Source organism: Aulonocara stuartgranti (genome assembly GCF_965226115.1).
Source record: "Aulonocara stuartgranti genome assembly, chromosome: 16".
In the NCBI taxonomy this organism is placed as follows: domain Eukaryota; kingdom Metazoa; phylum Chordata; class Actinopteri; order Cichliformes; family Cichlidae; genus Aulonocara; species Aulonocara stuartgranti.
Window position 1 is genome coordinate 10,073,003 of NC_138952.1, and position 26,156 is coordinate 10,099,158.

Below are 26,156 nucleotides of genomic sequence, written 5' to 3' on the forward strand. Positions count from 1 at the left end.
AGTTATAACCAATTCACTTATATACAAGCATAACCTTTGATTTTACAGAACTGTTAAGAAATGCTTTAACAACAGCAGTCTATGGAGTCATTATTTTATTAGTAAGTAGACAAAATATATAAATGGAAGCAGGTGTGTAGATATCCTCTACCCAGCTTATTATATACATCAAGTGCAAAATAAATCAAACAATGTGATCCACCTACATTTACTATACTGACAGTACATGTTTAGGAGAGCTGGTCTAGTGATATTGCTTCAAGGTTGTTGTTGAAGATAACTTTACCGTTGGACTCTACACTACAGTCTGGGTGCCGAAGCATCTCCAGGACACCAGCTCTGAGCTCAGGTGAAGCTGTGTTACTGAAATCCAGCACCTCAGTGAGAAAATCAAGAAGCAGCTCTCCCTTCTCATCCCCTTCAGTGAAACACTCAGTGATATCCATCTGAGATGGCAGCTCATAGCTCTGGTAACGCACTCCCTTGGAGTCCAGGAAGCTTTTGATGTCTCCAGTGGTCACACACTGACTTATGTCGGGTTGACACAGCTGTGCTCTGTAGGTCCGCCACAGCTTCCCCCAACCACTCTTGCCTGGAACAGATGAAAAAGAGGCTATATTACAACAATGACAATTTGACAAGCAGGTGTTTAGCACGGTCACCATCCTAATTTCTGTCTAGAATTGGCCAGAAACTGAATCATACTTGACTGAATAAGTATAAATGAATAATGACTTGCTGGTGGTACAATGCGGGGAGAATTCATCCTCATATGCATCAGAGCAATTTTTTCACCATGGAGATGCTTACATGGATCACGTTGCTACATCGCAGCTCAGGTATTTAATAAATTCAGAGGAAAGACTCAGAGGGAAGTAAGAAATAAGAAAAAGCTTTAGCTCCTTCAGGATTACACTCAGAGCCTTGTTTATTTTCCCTGTTTAAGGTTTTTGTCTTGAAGTTAAAAGTTGCATTTTTATGCATCTACACATTCACGGATTCACATACCAGGAGCAAAGCAGATGACACGAACCTCAGCATACACTGAAGATGTCGAGGAGATCGGTGTGTGCTAGCAAACTGTCTCTTTTGTTGTGTGCAATATTTATGGACTCATTGGTGCTGACATGGGGAAAAAGGTCAGACTAATATCAAGGCTTTTTTATTTTTTTTTAAATGAAGGACTGGCTGTGAAGAATCTCATTTGGGTTGAGACTGGTTTTGGGCAGCATGGCAGCATGAGATGTCTGAGAGCAGGTGTCTTAGTAAATTGAGTTTTGGCCACTCTTGGTTTTCGCAGCAATAAATTTGAAAATTTTTACTGAATTAAGTGAAAATAAATAAGTTAAAACAGCAGTATAACTGCTGCTCTATATTCTGAAGTTATGTGCGTGTACTATATATCAACTGAATGCTGGAAAAGGTTTGGTTGTTTCTGTAAGATGCTGTTTTAAACCTTTCATCTCCAAATGTATTGCATGTATAAGCAGTATGTTCGTTAGCCATTTGCACCATAATTAAATCGCCCACATGAGAGAAAGAAAATATCCACTTACCAGACACTAGAATTATGAGAAGCTTCCCATTTTTACCAAGAAGACCCTGGAAGAATCTGACAGTTGCTTCAGGATCCTTCACGTAGTATAGCATCTGTCGATTTCACCACAGATAATGAGCTACTAACTGCATTCACAGAATGCCTAATTATAACGCTGTGCCAGGCAGTTGTTCTAATTGGATTTACTGCTGCCATTTGCCAGAAATGAATGTAACCCAGCTGTGTAAAAAACACAGGGTATGCTCATCGACACCGACCTGTATCATGTGAATGAAGTCCACCTTCTTGGTGGCCTTTTCGGCTTTCCAGTGCTCCTCAAACTCAGAGGCAGTCATCGTGTTCCAGTTGAACTTGATGTAATCTAAATCTGGTTTCTGTGACACTAAAACTGCAGACAGATAATTACTTAGTTATTTATTACAAGTTAACACCGAAATAAAGCTGGCATGAAATTTTACAGCTTAGAGTGGCTGATTTTTTTTTTCAGGCCACAACGGAGCTGACACTTGTCACAATGATGAGAGCATTTCTGTAATTTGCACCCCCCTCCCCTCTAAAAACAACGCACTTGTTTTGCATCACACTTCATTAAAAACAATGGAGACCACTTGGCACAACCACACAGAGACCTTTGAGAATGATCACAACGCTTTGAAATTAAAATGTTACAGTGTGTTTGAAACTCTTTGCTGTTCGTGCATCCACCACTGACTTCCAGCATGACAGGTATTCAACTTATCGTAAGTTCATGGATTCATTTACATGAGCTAATTGCATCTGCAGTCGTAGGCTGGTAGGTCTTTTGTGGGTGGAATGCTGCTTCTCCAACAGAAAATAGGAGGTTCATTTACTCTATCAATATGTCTCGGAGCAAAGTTTAAATGTCATACATTTTACTTTATTTCTCTATGTCGACATTACAATCCCCTTAGAATGAACCTTTCAATCATTCAAAGAGGTTTTTTTCTTACATATCATATTGCTATTTCTTACACACCCAGTCATCTGAGGGGTAAAGGCCATGAAGTACACCTCCAGGAGAATAGTCCTAATTGTTTCAAAACCAATTACCAATCACACTTTCACCAAATTCATAGTCAATAAGAAAGTCTGGAAATCCTCTGCAAAGCAGATCATTCGGCAAATTAGACCATCCAGTCTATAAGATGATAAGCTCACCCATCCCTTCTTGTAGAGGCTTACACTTCATGTTGCATCATTTGTAAAAACGCAGCATGTGTCTGCTATCTTGGGGAAACTTAAACACCTTTTGTTTTCTTTGAACTGCAAATCTAAGGGGACAATTATGATCAGTTCCACAAATAACAAAAGATTTCAACATGCTTTAAAACATTTTTAAACAGCAAAGGTGTCTCTCATTAGATTGTAAGTTGAACAATGGAAAGAACCAGCAACAAAAATCAACAATGAGGAACGGGGGAGTCCCTGCTTTATGCATTATTTTTAATCAGATATCGTGTCTATAGGAGTTTTGGGTGAATAATTGGTTGTAGCTTTAATGTATGCAAGGATCCTGGTCAGACAGCAGCAGACTTGAAACTCGTAACGATTCAGTGTTTTACTCACAGATGCTTTAGTCGGGTCCATTCTTACAGACATTAAGGCTAAACTCTACAACGCCACTGGTGGTTAAATGACTACTTCCTGCTAATATATGAACCGGTGAATTCTTAAGATGCTGTTTTTCACCAATAAAAATATAATAATATCCTGTTTTGCTTGTAAATAAATACTGAACCCCATTTTGGACAGCTGAGAATACAATGATTCATTTTGTGTTGTGTGAGAGAAGTGTGTGCCTGTAAAGACTGTACCTTTGTAGTTATATAGCTGCTGGCAGCTAGGCTCCACCACCTCGTTATCCACCGTCACCCCTGGGTGCTTCTTATGGAGCTCAGAGAGCATCTCTAGGTCAATCTCACCTAAAGGCACAGGCACACTTTTTATTTGGAAGACAAAGTCGCAAACACAAATTTGACCCACTTTCCCACAGTTCCCGAACTGCTAAAAATAATTGAAAATAAAATTTCCACTTTTAGCCAAACAGATCAACATCAGTTGAAATGGTGCAGGAAGCATCTAACAGCATGTTTCAGTTTTGCAGAAAATCATACATTTTCTGTTGCAGTAATTACAGAAGTGAAAAAAAATGTAATTCAACACCATGAGAGATAGTTATCACAGCGATACCGTTTCAGTATCACGTAACCAGGGATTTGGCTCTAATTCTAACTGAAGGTGACAGGTTGCCATGTACAAAGGAGCTCATGTGGACACATGTTAAATCTTTTAGATTGAATAATATCTTTCAGGGGAGTTTCCAGTCATTCTAATGTATTTTGCAGCCGAAAAGAGAATCCGTAATGCTCCAATATGATTCTGACATGACAGCTCAGTAAATTAAAAGGATTGGCGGAGACATAACCAAAGGGTAACAGCTCTCTGGGGGCATGTACTGGGTTTGCTCAGGAAAAATATTAACCTTGCTGTATCACGGGCACTGAAAACAATGTGCAGTAAAGTTATAGAACAGCGAGGTCATGCTATCTGGCCTGGGTTGAAGATTAATCTCACAAACTGGACAGATGTCTACAAACTGCTGGCAGTGATAATAAGGGCAAAGTTTTGTTGTTTTTTTCCTGTTGCAACCATAAATGAAAAAACTGCAGCAACAGCAGTAACAGATGGCTTACGCAATGTCTTGTCACTTTCGATGCTGCGCAGGTCGCGCTGCTTTTTAACGCGTCACATTTAGACCAGTGGTAACAGAATTTTCTTACCAGCTCCACTTCCAACTCCAATGACATTCAGATGTGACTTTCCATCTCCAATGCTGAGGAGAGAGCAGATAAAACACTTCAGAAAGGTTCACATCCTCCAACCTGTGACATGTGGGTCACATTTTTGGGCTTGTAACTGTCAGTTCTCCCTGACACTTGGGCATGTGAGATGTTCTGAAGTAGCGACTGAAGAATCTACAGATACCCAGGCTTTGATTATTGCTGTGGCATGTTCTGTCACTCACTATATGATTTTTAATAACACCTTTTTAATTTACTCATGAGTCACATCTTTCCAGATTCCTCTCTGATCTGCTTTTTAGACCTGCACAGAAGAGGAGAGGGTCTGTTTTTCTGCTGCATGTCAATTGCCTCCTACATCAACAGAAAATAACACAGGAAGAGATGGAATTTCCACAGCAATCAGTCATTGTCTTTTACAATCACATATTGTTTGGCTGGTTAATCTAGCATGTACACTTGTGTAGGCAGTTATTTGATTCTGTGAGTGAAACGGTACTTACATATTCCGCTTTGGGCTGTAGTGCAGTCCTAATCACTCAGCAATTCTGACTGCTTTCAGCAGTATTAAGCAGAGCACATGTTGACTGATTGACACAGCTTAGTCACTAAATGGTCTGTGTGCTCCAGATCTTCCTTTTCACACTGTATTTTGTCACCTCTCGACATATTCCAAATCGGTCTGAAGGTATGAGTGGCTGATGCTTATCATCACAAGTGGCCCAACATTAAACTAACCACGGGTGAAATGAATAATATTGATCATCTCGTTAAACTGTAATTATCTAGGGTCCAGGCATTTATGTGTATGTTTTTTAAACCTATATCACTGATCTAAACATTGCTCAACTGGTCAGGAATGCCATACAGAACATGACAGACACCCTAAAGTGGTTGCCCGGCCTTCAAACTCCCTATTTGCATAATCCATAAGGTGCAACAGAAGAATCCAGTCCAAGAAGGCTCCACAGATTAGCTGTAATTGCTAATTAATTGTAAATGCTCATAGGGCAATCATAGAGATCCATGCACAGAGATGTGTGTAGAGATGAGTCTTTGACACACGGGATACTTCAACAATATTGTAGTTTGGTTTTAATGTTGTGGCTTATTCTTAATGATATTTGAAAGGTTTCAAAATGACTTCATAGACTTTGCATAGTTAAGTAAAATAAGAAACGACACACAACAAAATATATACTTTATAATGCCTGATTGTATTTTTTTCAATTGACTCACATCTAATAAGATTACAATAAATGGTTGCCACCCAATTCCCACTTACTTTTAACCCTGACACTACCATGCATCTAGTCTAAGGAGCTTGGAAAGAAAGCAATTTTCTTCAAAAGAAACTTAAAGAAGTCCAGACTACCGTGGCTTAGATGAAGTCTACCATGACCTAGATGACTGAGAACCTATACAGACATATCAAGTGTCAAAGTTAATTGGCTGTTCTTAAGGGTTTTCCATCTATCGGTCCATTTTCTTTCACTTATCCAATTTGGGATTGCAGTTTTGGACTAAATCCAGATCACCCAGAGAGCACCCATGAGGATACAGGAAGAATATACACAATCTACACAACCGGCTGGTGGATTTGAACCCAGGACTTTCTTGCTGTCAGGAGATGATGCTAACCACCACAACACCAGACATGAGTTAACTTTTTATTCAATTATTTTACCCAATCTACATATCTACATCTCAAATTACCATATTAAAAGGAGCTGAGGTTAAAGGTTATTAACGCCTCCTGACTTATGGTACTCTAGTTTATCAGCTTCATTTTTAAATCATATGTTTAATACAGTTAAACCTTACTGTATCAGGTTTTTAAGGCTTGCACCAAAGTTTCAGAGTTTTGACAGTAAATGATTGCTTAGCTTTAAATACTGCTTTGATTCTCAGATTCAGCTGTAGTATAATGCATGCCATGTTGAATGGTATGGTCGTGCAGAGTTGCTCAAAGCTGTGTGTGGTAGATTACCTGGCCAGTATATCTGGCAGTTTATTGTGGATGAAGTCCCGCATACACTGGTGTTCAGACGAGCGCTCCAAAAAAAGCTGGAAGGATTTCTGGTATCGGTCATCATCATTAACCAAACTCTTGAGGGAAGATGCCATGGCTCACAATCTGCCAAAAAAGAAAAAAAAAAGTATTATTTCAAGTGAGCATTAACATGCTTGCTGTCATATAAAAACAATGACCTGCCACGACGTGTTACTCAAACACTGTTAACAATGACACATCTGGATCATTTTTGCTTTTTATCCCTGAAAAATAAGTTTTCTTACATTGAACTTCACCTAAGTCAACATCTCCAAAAGCTTTCCTGTATTTATTCTTCACTTCAGCTCCCATTGTACTTATCTATAGGAATACTAAAGCTGAGCATGCATCCATGACTACCAGATCTTAGCAGTCATTACAGAGCAGCCTGTGTATTTAGAGAAATGGCTTAAAAGTGAGAGCACAGATTCTGAGCCACTGCTCTCCGACGGATATGTTTCTTTTATTTTCCCAACACATCCCACTTTCCAGCAGTGAGAGCTGTTTGATGTTGGGTGCCCACTATTGGCTTGTGATCAGACACTTATGTAAATCTGAAACCAATGACCAATCCAGGAACTAAGACAAAGAAAAGAAAAACCTAAATATATGACAAGCCACCTACTATAAATGTGAATTTTCTAATTTATACATTTTTTGAGAGACCGTCCTAAAAATACCAGACCATGACATGTTTCTAGTACTTAGGTTTAGCAATAACATTTGAAATCATAAATCACTTTCATATGTCCATTTATCTACTTTCTTAAATGCAGCAGATGCTGACATTTACACTGAGCTCAGCTAACATAGCAATAGTTAATCCAGTCTACCTACACTGTTTGATCAATAACTGGTCAAGGGTCTTTAATCAACCCTGAAACAACACAAGTATTGAAACAGACAGCCAACAATAGCCGAAATCATGTTTTAACAACAGTCTGTTGTCAACTTACATGTAACTGAATCAATGTTGAACACTGCTGTTGAGTCCTACTCCCTTTTGCACCACTGATCAATATTAGAACAGCAGTAACATCACTACCAAAGGTCCACAGGACCATAGTGGTATTTCAGCTAATATTTAATACAGCACACTACAAAGAATACTTCAAAATATTAGCACAATTATAACATTTATCTTGGCTATAGATAAAGGATAAATATATTTAACTGTACAATTTAACATTAGGCTCTAACATGCAAATAACAGACAACTTCACATCAGTTAAAGCAGTTTATTTACTTTATTATCATCAGGGTTGGTTTAAAATTTGGTTTGTCAATTTACTCCTACATTTTCATCCAGACTCCCTTCACACCGTCTTGACCGTAGCTGTGAACTGCCTGGGTAAAGCAGACTTCACACTGCCACATTGACCAACTGATGAGTTAGACCATCTGGAAAAGAAAACACCAAAGCAAAATATTTATAAAAAATGAATAAAAATATGATAAAGATATGAAAGGAACACACTTTGTTCTGATTTGGGCTTAACTTTCTCCTAATTCACCCTAGCTAGCATTATTCTACCAGGTACAGTAACAGGCTGACTTCAGTATCTGGTCACTGTGACGGTCACAAATCTTTGTCACAGTAACAATGAACATAACACATAACTGGTAAAAAAAATACATTTTACACAAACATTAGACAAATAACTGAATGCTTACCTGATGCACTTACAGGAGACATCTCTGGGGTTCTCAAATGTTGTCTACCACAGGATCAGCAACATTAATCGCTGACTTTTCAACATAATAATGTGGCAGAGGTGAAACCATCTTTAATTTCGACCAACTATAAATTGTTGACTTTTCAGCCTCACTGGTCAACTACAAAAACCCCTATGAATCAGTCCTATTCCAGTGTCGACACGCTGTTTGGCTTCACTGATATCTTAATGCTGATCCAACATTAAATTAACATTCAGATTTGACTCTCGACCACAGCCATGTTTCAGATGAAAAGTCAGTATTTCTTCAGTGACTTCTTGCTCTTCTAAAGGACCAAATATTCAATGACTGATCCGCAAATCCAGATAAATGTGGGCTGGGATTACCTCTGCGTCACCTGAGGCATGTTCAAACGTGCACCTGTTGCCAATGACAAGTTTCCAAAGCATATTACTAAGTTCCAGGAATAACCAGGAAACCTTCCTTTTCATGGGTGAATTAAAACAACGTTCACAATATAACGCTTGGCCATCGGTTTCAAATTAAACCACGTAAACGGGTGGTGTTAGAAGGACAGTCTGATCAGCAGCACTGCGGTCAAGTGAGCCTTCACTTACGAAGTCACAGTGGGAAGTGAGTAACTGTGTCGTGGGAATAGACAAAATGCACACCATAAGAAAGTGCAAGAGAAGTGAGGACGGGTACATCATCGGCGGCTTTTGGCTGTCGGCGTCTTAGCGGCGGAAACACAACTACGCCACACAAACACGGGAGTCTGCTGCGTCCATCGACGCGTAGGCAGCTGCTAAAACAATTGAAAGCCAGCTGTTGCTCGCTGAACATGTGTCGCAGAGCCAGCTTTGCCATATTTGTTTATGATTTGTTAAACAGCAGGAAGATTGAGCTAAAACACGGCAGTTTTCACTTACATGTGCAGAACTGATGTCCGGATGTCTGCCCGGCTGGAATAAACCCTCCCACCAGCGTCTCCGCTTGGCTTTATGCAGAGCGAAGTGCAAAGGACACAGGGCGACAGTGCTGTTTGTCAGATTACGTTATAAAAGAAATACCGTGTCGTTATTTTACATTCAAGAAAAAATAGTGTTTAATGTGTTTGGTATGAAACTTGGACACTAAAATGCTTTTTTTTTTTAAACCACAAGAGAAATTTTACATTTATTCTAATTTCATGACAGTTGTATAACCATGCACTTCCGTGTCAATAATTGTGTTTTTTTTAAACAAATATTTTAGTAAGTTTTGTCTGAGTTGTTATGTAGGACATGATGTAAAAGTCTCTTTAAAGGGGGTTCCGTTTAGCATGAAAATGAGGATATATTATTTAATTTGAAGGAAAGGGAATTAAGTAAATGTCAAGTCTTGTTTGTGATTAAGAATTGCCAGACACCGGAATCAGGACTAGAACTCAAATTAGACTGTTGTTATGCCACAGATCCCTTTTGATGTGCTTTAAAAGAGCGTACAGGGGAGGAGGGGAGGGCTGCTGGTCTTAGTGGTCTATAGCTAATAAATATAGGTCCGGTGGTCAGACATACAACTAGAACAATATTCATTTCATTGCAAGGACTCACATTTGTTTTTTTGTGGGGTTTTTTTGGGGGGGGGGGGCATCAGCATGTTATGCAATGAAAAACAAATGTCTGCAATCGCACTATCTAGGCAATTAATAACAACTGCATAACTGAATGAGCTAAAGTGAGCTGAACAAGATCATTCTTTGGTCAGTGTGACCCCTTGTCTGAGAAGGTGTAGTGAGGGGTTAAAGCGGTTCGGAACAATCAGAACAGTTTTCTGGCACTTCTAGTTAAAGAGTAATTAAATCTGATAGGCAGGCTAAGCATATCACTGTTGAATGACTTTAATTTTTTGTGTGCTGCAGCCTGTCGTTGCTTCCAGTGATGCCATGGAGATAACAGCTCAGGAATAAGATATTTAGATATTGGAGCTATATGCTGAATTATGCTAAATTATGTGTTTGTCTTGCAACACAAATTGAAGTTTCTTTCTACTTTCTGTTTTGTACCCTGCCTATCACCCTATGGTAGCTGGGATAGGGATAAGCAGAAGAGACTGGATGAATGGGCTGGTTTTGTGTTACATGAATAGGTTGGATGAAACATCAGGCTGTTTAGTGTGGGTTATACTGATTAGTTAAAAGTTTACAGTGATGCCTTGTGGTTTGCTGGTTACATCTAGAGTACTGTTACTAGGTTACATCAATTTATCTTTAAGGTGATGGTGCTCTTTAGATTCACTCACTGAATTCTACGTTTTGTACATTTATTGCACATTGTGTTGCAGAAAGTCTACAATTTATCAGAGTAATTTGACTCTGTTGGATGATTCGATCAGTCTGATTATTTCTTATTAAAGTTTTTGTGAAATGTAAAAAAATAAAATAAAAATGAAAAAAATGGTGGAACAGTATTTCCCAGCAGGTTCTGTTGCTAGGATCCTCCCAACCCATCCCAACATTTGCAGACCATATTATTACTGTCATTATTAAATGGATGATGAAAGCAGTACTTCACCTGCCACATAGTCTTTGGAAAAATCTTTATTTTAGGCCTTAAAAAGCACCTGTAAACTGTAGCTCTGTCACAAGACAACAAAAATGCCTTTTCATCTCTGGCTTCAAATGAAGAGTGTTTAAATAGGAAAACAAGACAAATGAGTTAAACAAGGCTAAGATCAACAACTTGTCAAGAAAGATAGAAGCACTGACTTGATTTCTAATAAAAGAAATCCTTTTATTAGAAAATAATAAAGAAGCCCTTCTTTATTGTGTCAGTTGAGTCACTTACATCATTGTGTCACTTACACAACACAAGGATAGGCATTGTGTAAGCGAGCGTTGTGTAAGTGCACTCGCTAACACAGCTAATATCCTCGGTTCTTTTATCGTCTTGTATTAGTTGTGATCAATTAGTAGAAGTTTAAAAGGCTTGTTTATGAATTCAGGTTGGATAATTGGCACATCTTCAGCACAAGTATAATAACTGTGCATGAGATTAGAAGCGTGTTTATTGTCAGTTTGTTGATTTTTCTTTCTGTGCTGCTGCAGTAGTGAGATGAATGAGATCTAGGATAGAAAGTGCGACATTTATGACGTAATCGTTTCATTTTAGCAGTGATATTTTACAACCTTGGCTCCTCAGAGAGCATCGTGCCTTCACCTACCGACACACATAGCCTAATCACTTTGTTGGTTTGTGTGTCTCAGTTTGCAAATGTACCAAGAAATCATTGCATTTCACTTGGTTTACTTGACATCATTTACCTCTAAACACTGACTGAGGTGAATTTAAATCAGTACTTCATAATTTTTCCAGTTCATCATAAAAGAAAGTCTTGCATCCTTTTTTTAATTTTTTTTAAAACATTGTGGAAGATTAAAATTTCATCTTGAACTAAATAATGCTGTCAGACGAAAATGAAAAGCACTGACCTTATAACAACAATTTGTCCTTATTTCAGAGACTCCATGTGGAAACCAGGATTTTTATTAATTACATAAGCTTGCACCAGCTCATCTTTTTGACCTCACAGTTCTCCGTGTTCCACCTTTGCACCCTCTAAGATCTCAGTGTGCTGGCTCATGTAATCACCAAAAATGGAAGTCAGAAGATTAGTGGGTGGACTGGCATGAAGTCCTTCTCTTCTCCTTCTTGATTAATTAGATACCCAGCCTGCCTAACTGTCAAATTCAGCACCAAATATTTATTAGTCTGTCTCACTTTCTCTGTCTTTCTATCCCTAGAAGGCCCAGCAAGACACACACTATTGTGCATTTTGTGCTCTGTGATAAAAGCTTCCTTCAGCTGCTCCCTTGCAACAAGGGGGTTACCACAGCAGGTAGCTCCACATTTTTGATCTGGCAGGGTTTTACGCTGAAAGCTGGATGCCCTTCCAACCCCAAAGGGAATTTGTTTCTCTGGCAGGACTCAACCTTTCACTCGCCAAGTGAACGTGTTAACCACCACACTATCGGAAGCACGCGATGCCAGGTCATAGTTAAAAAGAGTGTCAGCCGCTCATCTCTTCAATCTAGCTTTTAATGGTCCTTTGAGCTAAATAGCAATATCAGTAATAACATGTTCGCAATGACAACACTGACATTTTTGTGTTCACCATTTCACTTGAATGTGTTACCGTGCAAGGATTTATATATTGGCTCTAAAAAGAAGAAATCTTTAGTTTGCCATTCACTTAGTTATAAGTACTGGATAAAATGCACTTTTGAGTTAGGGGAATGTAGAGAAACTTTTTACTTGGTTGTTCACTGAATCATTTGCTTTGACATTAAACACCACACTACAACATAGGGGTACACTTTAATACCCCTATTATTAAATAATAATGATAATAATAATAAATGGTTAATCAGTTGTCAATTTACCTTCAGTTAATAATTATTTGGGAGGCACAACAGCTGAGATCCAGCCTAACACTGACCCTGCGTTGGATATGTGGAAGAAAACAGATAGATGGCTGGATGTTTACTAATTAATAAACAGTTGGTTTATTACACAGTTGCAACTTTACAATGAGCATCCAGATAATGTTCATAGGTGATGTTGATAACTCTTGTTCTAAAGCATAGTGTAGCAGGTAGATGGACACGGAGTGGTACATCTTCATGGGTTAAGTGAAAACATTAACTTTCTGCTGCCACTACATTAAAGCATGGTTGAAAACACACTCGAGACAAATCTATACAATGTAAGTGATTAATTGTTAGTTTCAGTGAAACAGCTGAATCAGGCAGTAGTAGTTTTGGACTAGCTCCAACATCCCCAACCCCTAAACTTACAAACTAAATAACTTAGTGAAGTCAAAGATAGCTGCCCTTGTATTAAGTCTTCAAGAAATGTCATAATTTATCAGCTTCAGCAGCACTGGTGATTAAAACTGACTGTAGAGGAGTCTCATGCAATTAAATCCTGATCCTGATATAAACCTTGATGGGATTATCCTAAAGGCATGGAGAATACTGGTGGTCAAGAGACCTGTAATGAACACGATCTGAATGAAACTGGCTTCTTGTTTCAATGTCTGCTGGCCGACGATTCCTAATACATTCATAAAATCCTAAAAAGACTTTTTTTCCCCTGGAAAAAACATTAACAGACTTATTTTAGAGAGGCTGAACATATCAGAAACTAGATATCTCTAAGAACTGCTTCACTCCTCTGGGCTGCAGATTCACACATAATACATTAGTAATAAATGATAATAAGCATTATAATGGCCATTATTTTAAAGCATTAAGCACTGATGATGCTAAACATTCATTAAGCTCTGCTCTGCCCTGACAAACTGCAGGATACAGCATTTTATTAGAATCAGCCAGCTTTCATATGATAGATAAATAAAATTAATTAAACTAACCATTTTCATTCCGCTCACAAGCATCCACTGAAATGTGCAAATATGTCTTGAAAGCTACTAAAATGAGATGAATAGAACATGACAAGATCGGCCCACATCTTTGCCACAGATCAGATGGCCGTGACACAAGCATTTGAATTCAACCTTCTCTTAAACAAAAGTGACAGTCTTAAATAAATGAATTAGATGAGACAAAAGATTTAAACACTGTTTCCTTCGCAACCTGCGTGCATCCTGCGGGACTATCAGACTGGGAATCTGACTGGAGGGCAAGATGAATCTTATCAGCAGCTTATATATTCTAGGCTTTGCCTCTGAGCCTGTATCAGTAATTAGAATTTATCAGGACTCGATAGTCAAGGAGCCGATGGAGATCACAGGAGAACAAAAGCATCCCTCAAAAAAATATTTAAAAAGGTGCACCAAAGAGGAAAGAAAGCAGTGCATTGATTTCACATGGTTTCACAATTTATTTGCATTTTTGTCCAGCTCTCCAAGTACACACAATAAAAACACAAGCAGCATGATGCTGTAAACAATGGGTGAACATACTTTTAGTTTTCTGGGACATAACCAGAGAGACGTCTCATCAAATCAGGCTGTTTTTTTCTTTTAAATACAGTAAATAATTAGTATGTCATGTTTTCAGAAAGGGGTTTCACTTTACTTTTATTCGTTATCCTTGTCATCATTTTCCACATGTTCCTTTGTGTCACTTTATCGGCCAAATATTAGAAACACTGTCTAAATTAAACGATTCTGAAATGTTCGGTAAATTGTAAAACAGAATCTTTGCAAAGGCCACTTGGAGAACGTTCTGCCAAAATGGATCTAGCATGCCTACATACAATCAGCTGTTGGAATACAGTCACGTAACAACCGTATTTGCACAACCGTTAAGATTAAAGAGTTCCCGATAAAATACATTCAGGAGGAGATCGGACAACACAAGACCAAATCTCCAGTTAGTCTTGGCAGAACGAGAAACAGCATAAACTCCGATCAGAGCCAAAATTAGCCAATACCAGGAACTTCATTCTCCACTGGGCTGTGTGAATATTGCACAAAAGGAAGGTGAAAAGTCTCGAATCTACCAAGATGCTATGAGTGGAAATATATATATTTTTTAAAAAAGACAGGGCTAGAAAATAAGACTAGAATAAGAAAATAAATAAGAAGCTGCCGGATTATTAAATTATGTGCTCATAAATATTTGGTATTTGCTATCTTTTATGTCTTCAGCCCTGTACTCATGGTACAAAAACAACAACAACAAAAAAAGACCTTGTATTTGGATGTAAAATAAAGCACTAAAATATGACAATTTTTAAATAAATAAAGCGCATCTGCTCTGTTAAAGCACTGTGTGTAATCCAGTGGATAATTTGTCCTCTCTATGCTCCGGTATGTTTTGATGCTTAGTCCTTTCTTGCTTTGCATTTAGTGAAAAAGTGCTTAACACATTTATTAGACCACAACCCATAGAAAGGTTCATACCACAACTGGCTTAATTACACAGTAACGGTAATTACCAGAATAATATTTTATGTTTCTGTAACAGTTAAATCGACCTGTATGCGCAAACTTGTTATATGCTGACAAATAATTATCATTGATATCCACGAATTTTCACATTTAGTTAAAAAAAAACAATAAAAAAGACCCCAAACTGCTTGTTATTTTTTTGATAAAAATGTCAAATTACAGTTATTTCCTTGTGTTCCTGAACAGAGAAATTAGTTTTAGTGGTTGAATATTATGCTTCATTAATTTCTGATTTTTTTAATCTAAAAATATGAATTCTTTTTATATTTGCCTAATAAATACTTATTTATTCGTATTATTCTTTTAATGGCAGGTGGTCTAATAACCTTTAAGCACTGCATATGAGGTATGGTCTTTATCATACTGGTATTACATACTGTAATTTGCATTATGTGCGATACCGCACTCGTCACCAAAATACTCGGACGCTTTTTGGTTTTGTACAAATTACTCCGCTCTGACTTACTTACTCATTTTTGTCCTCAGTGGTCGAGAATCCAGGGAGAATAAGGGAGGAGAAATTACTGCATCATTGTATCGTTAAACTCAAGGCAAGCCTGCATTTGGTTTTCACATATACACAACATATGGCATCATCAACAAAACACAATCTGACAGCAAAAACTTGCATTACAATTAAAACACTAGAAAAGTCATCGGAAAGGAAAACGGAATCAGCACTAACGTAGTGCATAGACCATCGTGTTTATTGTCGAAAATTCAAAAAAAGGCTGTTTTAGTTTACTCAAAAGGCTTGAGACGTTTCCTTTCACAAAGATCCACCACTGATGAGACAAAGTCAAATACTCCCACCTCTGTGGGTCTTTGAATATCACGAGCGACTGCTGACGAGTCAACCAGGATGTCCCTCGGATACTTGACACACACAAAAAAGAAAACAAAAAACCCCCCTCCAAGAGCAACAGCTGTGCATTCATCTTCTTTCGCAGGTTTTAAATAGTGCTTCAACTGTGTGTTCATGTTGCAAGCATTAAAAAAAGAAAAGAAACTAGAGGTCCTTGTCTCATTTTTTCACTTTGATCAGCTCTGGTTCCTCTTCTTTGAGGAAGCGAGTGGCTCTAGCGAGATTTGTTACCCTTCAGCAGCAAATCATGTGTGATCGTTGCTATTCGCTGATCTATTTGAGACATTGCAAAAACCGAGCAAACAGTAAGTGACGGATGTGCTTCCTAACAATCTGAACACAGGCAGCAGGCTGTCTGATGCCGAGCGTGTCCTTGTGAGGTATAGCAACCTGGTTACATATCCATGTCACCATCATAGGCCAGGGTCAAGGGCTTCTGCGGTGGGGGAGACGTCTTAGTGGTTTTGGATGGCTTACTGAAAAAAAAAAAAGGACAGACAAGAAAGAAAAGCTAAGAGTTCATGTGGCTTAGTAGCACAAGGCAGCCCAACTTGATTTCAGTCCTTACAAAGAATTCCATTATCTGATAACAGCAACACAGCAGACAAAGTATAGAGTAGACTATAACTCATACTTGGCAGGGTTCTGTCCAAGGAAAGACACTTGCTTTCCTTCTTGATGTTCTCCATTCTCATACAGAATGCGCACAAACCACAATGAATCTTTTGTTTCTGAGACTGAACACCGAGTAGAAAACGGTACATACCAGACCAGGAACGATAACGCTATAATGAAGAGTATTAAGATGAATCCAACAGCAGTCACGGCGTAAACCCACAGCTTTACTCTTCCATCTGTGCAATCAGAAAGCAGTTTTTAATAGAAAGTTTTAAATATATGTAAGTCTACATCTATTTTATGAATATCTTTTAGAACTTTTTCCTCACTGCTCAGAATAAATAAGTAGGGCTAGTCCTGACTACAGTTTTAGGCATTTAAAGTCTATTGAACATTGTCTTTCTTGTAATATATAATGAATTCGTGTAAAAACATGGACCTAAATTCCTCGCCCGTCCCGGTGAGCAACAAAGTTAGGTTCAAAGGTCGTAGCAGTACTGGTTGGTCTGCACACATGATTTCCATTTCAGTACCTGGGCCAACAGGTCGTAGGGTCCACTCGTTGTAGCGGTCTTTGGCCTTAGACGGCCCAGGTTTTAATCTGCCAGAGTTAGTTTTCACATCTGCTTTCTTATTGTTGTCCAACCCCGGAGTTCTGGTGCAGTAGTCCAAGAAACCGTGAGTGGTCATCACCTCAGTGTAACCCTTCTCACACCCACACACTCCACTCTGCATGAGGGGGAAAGAAGCCCAGAAGAACATCATTTACAGCGAGCTGACGATGACTGCAGTTGTTGCTTTCCAATTACTGCAAAGCACTGCTGACAAATGGGCTGCCACATATTTGGACCGTTCTGTTTTACTCAACAAAATATTTCTCACTCTAAACACAGGTTTACTTTTTCCAGCACTAAATTGTTCTTGTCGGGGGGTAGATTACACCGCTTCCCGGATCTGGAAACGGATAAGAATGCGCCCCGTCAGGCTAAAAACAGGCACCCTGAAACAAATGCAACACGTGATTTCACAGCGTTGCATTTGTGGGTGCAGTAACACGGGGGTACTCTAAGGGGCAGTAAAACTTCAAGCTAAATCTATTATTTGTCATTTTCATGCTGCTTGTGTGCAGTCCCCCCACCTCATAGGTGTAGTCTCTAACTGACATGGAGCCCACGTTCATTGGTATTAATCTGATTATTCTTTAATGGCCTGTTCTGCCAAATTAAAAATGTCATCTGTCAAAATCCATTTAACTCCCCACCGAAAACGTGGGGGCAGCAAAAAAATAAAACGGCAAAAAAAACAAAAAAACAGTGAGAATTACAGAGATCACAGCTGCCTGATCAAAGTGCAATGGTCTTACCGGCGTGCAGTGTGAGAACGGTTTTGTGCACGGAGGATGACAGTGTCTTAGCGTGGTGGGCCTTTTTTGTGGGAAACATCCCCCTGGAGAAAGACAGTGTGTTCTTATTTCTGTTCCTTTACCTATTGATTGCTAAATTAATGTACTGTCACATCAGATTAATGGGCTTAGTTGCCTATCAGAGCCCCCCATCAGTCTGTGAACATTTTAATTCCAACATGGAAAATTGCATGTCAAAATATCAAAGAGTAATGCCTGAGGTTGTTGCCTTCTTTGCAGAGGGAGGTTATTCCTTCTGGGCTCATATTTGCCAAAAACACTTCCTAGCAGTGATAAGATCACATTCAACCACTATTTACAGCACATCAAGCTCGCCTAAAGCTTTCATTCCCCCAATACCATTACCTTTGTTCTCGTTCTCTACGCCTGCTTTACTTCCCACAAATACAAATGCACGTTTATATTTATATGGATTGAAAGCCTTGCAGCTCAGAGTCTGGCTTATTGATTACTTATGTTAAGAGGCAGAAATCAATGGAGGCTCCACTGAGACTAGGTAGATCAAATAAGGTGTTAAATTCAACTCAGACTCTATACTAAAGCCATGCTTTTCTCTGAGTGTGTATTTATATGCATGTGAAAGAAACATGTGTTCCAATGGAAGACTGTGAAGTACTATCAGATGTTTTTGAGAGGGGGTAAAATAGCTAATCATAATTGTTACAGGATGTAACCCATGGACAGTATATTATCATAAACTCAAATGATTAACAAAGGCAAAAAGACAACATTCGTATCCGATTTTGTATCGAGCCTTCTCAGATCTTTTCCAACGTCTCGTTTCCAATTATCTCGTGAACCAACAAGAAAATCATGATCTAAATTTATTTCTGAACCACCTGCTAAAGCCACCTCTGCTAATATTACCAGTGTAATAGCTTTCTTAGATGAATGAAAGCAGATTCACTTACTGTCATGGCAACGCTTACAAATTTCTTTTTGAGCGATCAAATTATCTGATATTGTAGCACATATCCGTGTGATCCAGACTGAATTGAAAAATGATTCAGTTCAGCATGGGGAACAAAATCAGAACTGGGGCACTTTTAGCTGCAGCCTGCATTAATATGATTTATATTTATACAGAACATGTCTGCGTTTTCCCAGGAGCAATTCTGTTTGACCCATCTAAGGTGGCCAGAAGACCCAACGACTGTTCACCTGTAACATCAGCCCGTCTAGCGCTGACACCATACTGTTCTCTCGTTGTTGCTCCATCCTCCTGTCCTCCACTGGTAACTGTGGCCATTTTCCTGTTGCAACAGCAGAGAGGCAAGAGACGCGGCTCATTAGCAGTTTGTGTTGGCCAAGCAGACCTGTCGTCAGGCCAAGATTGACGTTAACTACCACTCCTTTCTGCAACTTCATTATGGTAAGACATATTACGGTTTTAGTATGGGAAGAAAATGCACCTTTGTAACTGAGTCCCAGTGTGCTGGTGAAGACAAAGGTGGTGAAAGTCATCCTCAAAATTGGTTGGAAATGTCTGAAAAATGCCATTTTTTGTTTGTTTTTTTGCAGGAAAGCTCATATTTTCCCAGAGGAAGCTACAGGGAAAAATTGATTTAAAGAGAGAAACAGTGAAAGGCACTTGAGCGTCATGTATTAAAGAAAATGTGCAGTGCTAAAATATGGGACAAACGATTAAAAACACTAAAGGAAAGGAAATAAAGAACAAGGTTAGGACAATTTATATATTCGCTGTAGCCCACAGTTACCCTGTTATGGTTTCAAAAACAACTAATTAATAAAAACAATCAAGAGGCAAAATAATTTGTAGACAAAATATATATATATATATATATATATATATATATATATATATATATATTTGTGTATACCTTCATATACACAAATATATATAAAATCGGTGATGTGGGGAGTCTTTATCCTTCGGTCTTCTATCCTCTACCAGGCCTGGAAACTTGATCCTAGCTTGTTCATTCTCAACCACCCTCAGGACTTCCAGGTCATACTTGGCACAGATGTTCCTTAATACTATGCCAGACACTTGGTTATAGCATTCCATGTATGCCCTGCCTGTTAGCATCGTGTTCTCTAATGTGTGCCTTTCTGTTGTTTCGTATATATTTCTCTTCTTTTGTCTATATGCACCTTGATCGTTTATATTTCTCCTGTTTGCTATTTAATTCCTGCTGTCTGCTAATTATATTTTATTTTGGGACAGCTGGTGTGGAGCACCCACAAATTCATTTTACATGTACAATGACAATAAAGGGACATTCTATTCTATTCTATTGCACCCTGCTGCTATGAGCAGGATTATCTCACAGGCATCTTCACGCAGCCTGCACCTGGTGTGCCCGGCTTTTATGGATCTTGTGCTTTGGGCTTGTTCGTGTGCTGCCATGATTAGTGCCTCTGTGCTATCATTCAGTCCAGCTTTGTCCAGGTTTTTTTTATATATATGTACACATATATTATATATAAATATACATTAACTCAAACTCAGAGCTAAGTCACAAAGGTCTCTTGTGAAACACACATATCTCCAATTTGTGAATCAATAATCAGTCAAATGCATTGACCTCCATGTTTCATCAAATATTGGATAAGTGGAATAACATTTATGACCCTTCTATGGTTCAAATGCTGACTGTTTAATCACAGCCTTTTTGTTGCAATTTGTAATTTTGAAGTGCTAACCTCCCATGACACAGTCTCAATGAGAACTTTGCAATTACAATCACCAGACTGCCATCTACAGCACAGATACCCATTTAGAAACCATTTGTAGTATCACCTTTTAGCCTTTTACCTTGAACAGAAAGGCCTATAAGAGTTCTGTCACACATACAGAATCATATAAAAATCTGTCTGTCTTTTATGAGAAGACATAAAGTTTACTGAATGTTTAACAGAAGGCAATATTCATGTCACTGATCCATTTCAGGGATAAGAAGCTTTTGTTTTTAATACTGAGTGTTGAAAATTGTAACAGATTCACTGTGTGCAGAAGGAAAAAAAGCAGTTTTTCTCACAGTAAATGATGACCTTCCATGTCACCATGGTGTTAATCTTCTCTTACATTTATTTATTTATCTGTAGATTTATGAAGACAATAAAGGTCAACTTGAAAGCCAGTGAAAGAGAAACAGCTTGAGTGGTTCAAAGGTTCGGGGGCATGTTTTTCAGCTTCTCGGTTACAGTTTAAAACCTGCAATAACTGATTTTTAATGCCTATTTAAGGACCATAGACACCAGCTGTTAAAGCAACACAGACATAGCGCAACATACTGGGAGGTAGGGTGGTGGTAGAAGCACAAACACACACAAGTTTTGACTAGGAGACCATTAATTAAAAGGAGCCTACAGTATATGCTCATTTCCAGCTCCATATTTATTTACTTGCAGTATTCTAGAGTAACTTTGTAGAGTTTATGGTTCAAAAGCGGGAAGCCAACCTTCTTGTGATTGGCTGCCGGTCACAGACAGAAGGTGGGTGGGGCTCTTGTGTTCACATCCAGAGGTCTGGGCGTAGATGGCACTATTAAGGATGGCTCCTCTCTATTAGTGCCTTCCATTTGAATCTGAGTTATCAGTTTAACTGAGTTACCAGGTAAGATTTTAAACAGGAAAGCTATTTCAAGGGAGATTTTCAACTTGGAAAGTCAGAGGAGCCCCAGCAACCCAGACTCAAAGATCCAGGATTGCTGCTATGAGCACAAAGATCAGTAAAACCGTAAAACATTTTAATCTGAACTGCAACTGTTTGATACTTTGCTACTTACTAAATAAGCCATATGCAGAGAATTGATCAGATTCTATCTATGAAGATAGAATAGAATCTCAATGGTGTTAAATAATTTTTTTTTAAAAGCCCTGCACTGTGTTGCTAGTGTTGCATGACTGGCTCCACCTTGCTAAAGCAAAACAAATCCGGTTGTTGTTTGCTTTTCTGACTTTACCAGGGGAACGCCCTTAGCTTGAGAGTTGCGTCACTCCCTACAAAATCTGACTTCCCAGGTCTAAAAGTTATGATATTAATGTAAACATCCACTTATTTGCACAGCTGCTAGAGGTCTAACTTTTAAAACAATAAAACAATAGGATGTAACAGAAGCTGGCACAAATGACTTATTTTCTCAGGGCGGACAGTCTTTATTACCTTGCTAATGCTAATTGAGAATATTTACTTTATTTTTAGGAGTGGCGATCATGAGCTCTGTAATTGCTAGAGAAAATGCTGACTTTGTCTGTTAAGGCCTGACAAGAGAGATTGCAACATGCTCATTAAACGGAGGAGGCTGGAGGCACAACACCTTTCCAACACATCAAACCAACACCAGGCACTCAGCTGAACTGCAGCACAAACCTGAGAATTTAGCCACAAATATTTAGGTCACCCCTGAGAAAAGGAGGAAAAAAGGATTTGAGAGCAAACTTCAAAATCTGGAGTTGGAGTTTTATACGACACTATAGCACAATATTATTTTTTAACAGTATTTGTAGTGGAAAGAACATATTTCTGCAGTATTAATTAATTAATTTTCACTGACCAGTGTAAATTCATCAGCTGTTTGAGAGACTCTGTGATCAGTTGTTCTGATGCAGAAGTAACAAGGAATTTGTCCATTTAAATGACCCATTAATGCACACATGAGCTGCTGTGGAGAGGGAAGCATTGGTGATATATGGCAGCTGTTCTGAATGTTCTTAGCTCAATCCTTTACAAAGTAGTTGTTACCAAACTGCTAGTATTTGGTGCATTTAACTGATCAATTATTGTGCATTTTGGTCAACAGTCACTGTCAGGAAGAAAGAAGAAAGTCGTCTTTTGCCTGACACTGGCGACCTGATGCTGGTATGACTTTGCATGGAAAATGCATGGCATCCCGAGTACCTTTACAGGGCTGGGTCTCAAAGACTTGATGAGGGCAGCTGTCCTGATTCTCCATGTCTTGAATAATCACGGCTCTGGAGCGCGCTTGGCGACCGGTGGTTTCAAAGCTCCGCCCCTCCAGGCAGGTCAACTGGCACGAGCTCCAAGACGACCACTCAGTCAAATGGCAGTCTCCTGAGGGGAAAAAAAGACAGTAAAACATCAGTGATAGCACAACTTGGTCAATAACACTGTCAGACTCTCCTTTCAGATACTTGCGGGTGGTTTATATTCAGCTTGCCAACACTATTTCAGGGATCGTTTTATTGGCTCCCCTGCTAGCTCCTGGAACATTAAAAAGAGATCGAAAACAACTTCAGCACACATCTGCGGCTGATAATGTAACAAATGCACAAACAAATTACTCAGACAGCCCAGTGGGTATTCAGAAGTAATAGACCAACCAGAGTTATAAATTATACAATACAAGCTATAACTCCAAGCTGGACTGTAAAGGTAAAACCCAAAACTGAAATGTGTCTCAAAGGAGATGGAAAATTCATTTGGTTTAGTTTGGAATATTTTTTTTAAAGGATAAAATCTGTTTGGTTTTTGAATGTCAAACACAAATATCTCTTGTATTTCTTGATAGGGTCACATTGTAGTGATAATATCACCCACAGCCTCAGCTACTCAGCCAGAACAACCCTCCGATTCTTTGCCCTGAACACCCATTAGTAACTGTCTGTGGATTGGAACATCTCATTATCTTTCATCTTTATATGGATACAGTCTATCAGCTCTTCACTCATGCTGCTAGAACCCTGGAAACATGCTGTAGCAATAGCTACAGTATACAGCACACACACACACACACACACACACACACACACACACACACACACACACACACACACACACACCCATCACAAGCATGTCAACAACTCCTCCTCTGGCCCCTACTCTGCGTCTGCCACCATCACATCAACACTTACATGAACACATACACACACATCTGCTCTTGCCATCAAACACTCCTGATCCCGAGCCAAGACTCAGAGCAAAGGCGGTTTGAGTGATGAATCAAGGAGAGGATCAGAGGAGAGTGAGAGGCATATGAACAAAAGCAAGCACTGCTCGCTCTCTTCAAAGCACAAATTAACAAAAGCCATACATGGAAGTAGCCATGCATAAGGAGGTCATTTTTTGAGGGGTGGTGATTTTACCATAATGACTCTCTCTTTAAAAAGAAAAAACAGAGAGAAAATCAAATATATTCTATAGAGTTTGTTCAGCTAGCATATGCCTAAAGACAGTAATGCTTCATTATAGACTCGCAGGGTGGAAAAGCAGACAGTGACAAGTGAAGCAGGTCAAAACTGTCAGCTGGCCAGTAACTCTCTTGGTTAAGGCAAATTCTACATTCACACTGTGGCCTAAATAAAAAAAACACGAGTTGAATGTCAGTTAACAATGATACACTGTCTGTCTGTTGCTATAGTGATTTTTACAACAATGAGCTTAATCAATTTCTATGCACAGACCCAATAAAAAATCATGACAAAGGTTCATTGTAGGGGTTCCCAATATCCTCACCAAAATAACAAACTAACAGCATGTCGTGCAAGAAGTCTACTATTATGTTGTTTACATTTTCCGTTTGAATTAATACATGCAGTGTTAATTTACTACAGACAACAAGGTTGAAAAGCTGCAACATGCCTTAATTTCGAAAAAGTCTACCAGAAAATTTGCATAAATTGATTTCGTTTAAAACAAGTTTTTGCATTTTAGGCTGCTGAGGTAGAGCACATAGCAGTGCCAAGATTCACCATCGCTTCTTATTTTTATGTTTTTCTTTTTGCTACATTACAGCTACAGACAGTTACTCTACCAACACTGGTGCTCTGCTATCGTTATCCATCACAGTGACCAACATGTGGCAGTGACATTTACTGTACTGAACAATGCAGTCTGGAGTCTCCAAAACATCACCTCACACTTTAGTGTAGATACACATGGTATAAGCAGAGGTATATTCATTTTTAAAGTAATGCAGTCCAGTAATGGGATTTGTCTAAGACTGAAATGTCAGCTGACAAACTTCTCTTTGATTGGACAGAAATCATAACTTTAAAAAAAATAACTCGATACAGTTGAACAGGTTCACAAGCTATGGCTAGCATTAGTCCAAGATACAGAATTATTTCATCACAATAATGTCAGAAATGATATAAAGACACAAAGCAGTTATATTTGAAAAAAGATGAAAAATATATGCTCATGATGAATTCATGCCAGCAACGGGGGAGACCAGTTACTGTACTTTTCACAAGGTTTTTTTCCCCTCATACTTACTTGATGAATGATAAATTTCAGGTTCTCAACAGTTTGCAGACTTCTTTGTCAGAGACAATGCTGATTTTTCAATAAACAACAGGTTTACAGAGCCATACTAAGGTACTATTATAGAGGTAGAATGGGGTTTGGCATAGTCTTTCTAAAATAAGCAATGCTTTTCTTAAAATTATGTTGGCTAGATGTTGTTCAGAAATCGGTATATACCATTCAGCAATAACATGGGCGTAACTTTGTGCTGAACATTGGGGGGGTGATTATACATGCTATTTTGTATAACTATGTTAACTATTTTGCTGTTAACTGAAATGAGTAAAGAAAATCAACAGGCTATTTATGCAAGGTAGTTCATAATTTTATTGGGGGGGGGGGTTCTATTGGTTGGATCTGATTATTGGGGGGGGGCATAACCCCCCTAAGCCCCCTGGAAATTACGCCCCTGAGCAAAGGGGCCTTCAAAGGTGTGCAAATGACCCATGCTTATGTGCACTATAGTATGTATTTCAAACCTGTTGAATTACATGCTATAGAATTACAACTGGTACAGATTTTTTTTTATTCAGTGCTAGTACCATAAAATATAATTTTTTATAATCCTTGTACATACAGATGTTTTTTCTTTTTCTTGATTTTAGATGTGCTAAGTAATAAAATCCCCCTAAATCCATTTACATCGGAAAAATAGTTTTAAATGATTAAATTAGATGGGTTAGTTTTTTAGAACCACACAACTTCTTCAGGTTTTTGTCGCCCATGTGTCAACATCATTTGAAGCTTGTGTTAAACTCAAAGCGACTCAGTGTACAAACTGTTATGGAAATAGGATAAAACGTTTTTTTTCCTTATATTTTACATACACTGTGTTTGCAGTAAACACTAAATGTATTGAAAATGCACTTTCATTCTCCTAATAATTGTTTTGTTTATTGGAAAATTATTACATTCACATTTGAACAAGCTTTCTGTGCGCAGAATTCCCATA

At 38.6% G+C, this 26,156-nt stretch overlaps 2 protein-coding genes across 3 annotated transcripts in view; both read right to left on the reverse strand.

The window, feature by feature from the left end:
• Window positions 1-80: 80 nt before the first annotated feature.
• LOC309691405 (histamine N-methyltransferase-like) lies at window positions 81-9,150 on the reverse strand. 2 transcript variants are annotated; one of them, XM_082509021.1, is made up of 8 exons: window positions 9,040-9,143; window positions 7,731-7,834; window positions 6,371-6,517; window positions 4,360-4,412; window positions 3,394-3,501; window positions 1,816-1,946; window positions 1,557-1,650; window positions 81-592 (listed from the first exon to the last, which is right to left on the reverse strand). In XM_082509021.1, exons 3-8 carry the CDS (start codon window positions 6,505-6,507, stop codon window positions 231-233), a joined length of 885 nt encoding a protein of 294 aa, XP_082365147.1. In that variant the 5' UTR covers window positions 6,508-6,517; window positions 7,731-7,834; window positions 9,040-9,143; the 3' UTR covers window positions 81-230. The 2 variants fall into 2 exon arrangements, with proteins under 2 accessions (XP_082365147.1, XP_082365146.1); XM_082509020.1 differs by lacking the exon at window positions 7,731-7,834 and having other exon boundaries at window positions 9,040-9,150.
• A 4,824-nt stretch (window positions 9,151-13,974) lies between these two features.
• Window positions 13,975-26,156, reverse strand: part of thsd7ba (thrombospondin, type I, domain containing 7Ba) — a 197,545-nt gene continuing 185,363 nt past the window's right edge. Inside the window, 7 exon segments of the mRNA XM_082508367.1 lie at window positions 13,975-16,408; window positions 16,699-16,786; window positions 17,084-17,279; window positions 17,914-17,996; window positions 19,135-19,154; window positions 19,156-19,228; window positions 22,838-23,011. Coding sequence (XP_082364493.1) covers window positions 16,327-16,408; window positions 16,699-16,786; window positions 17,084-17,279; window positions 17,914-17,996; window positions 19,135-19,154; window positions 19,156-19,228; window positions 22,838-23,011 — 716 coding nt within the window. The 3' untranslated portion in view covers window positions 13,975-16,326.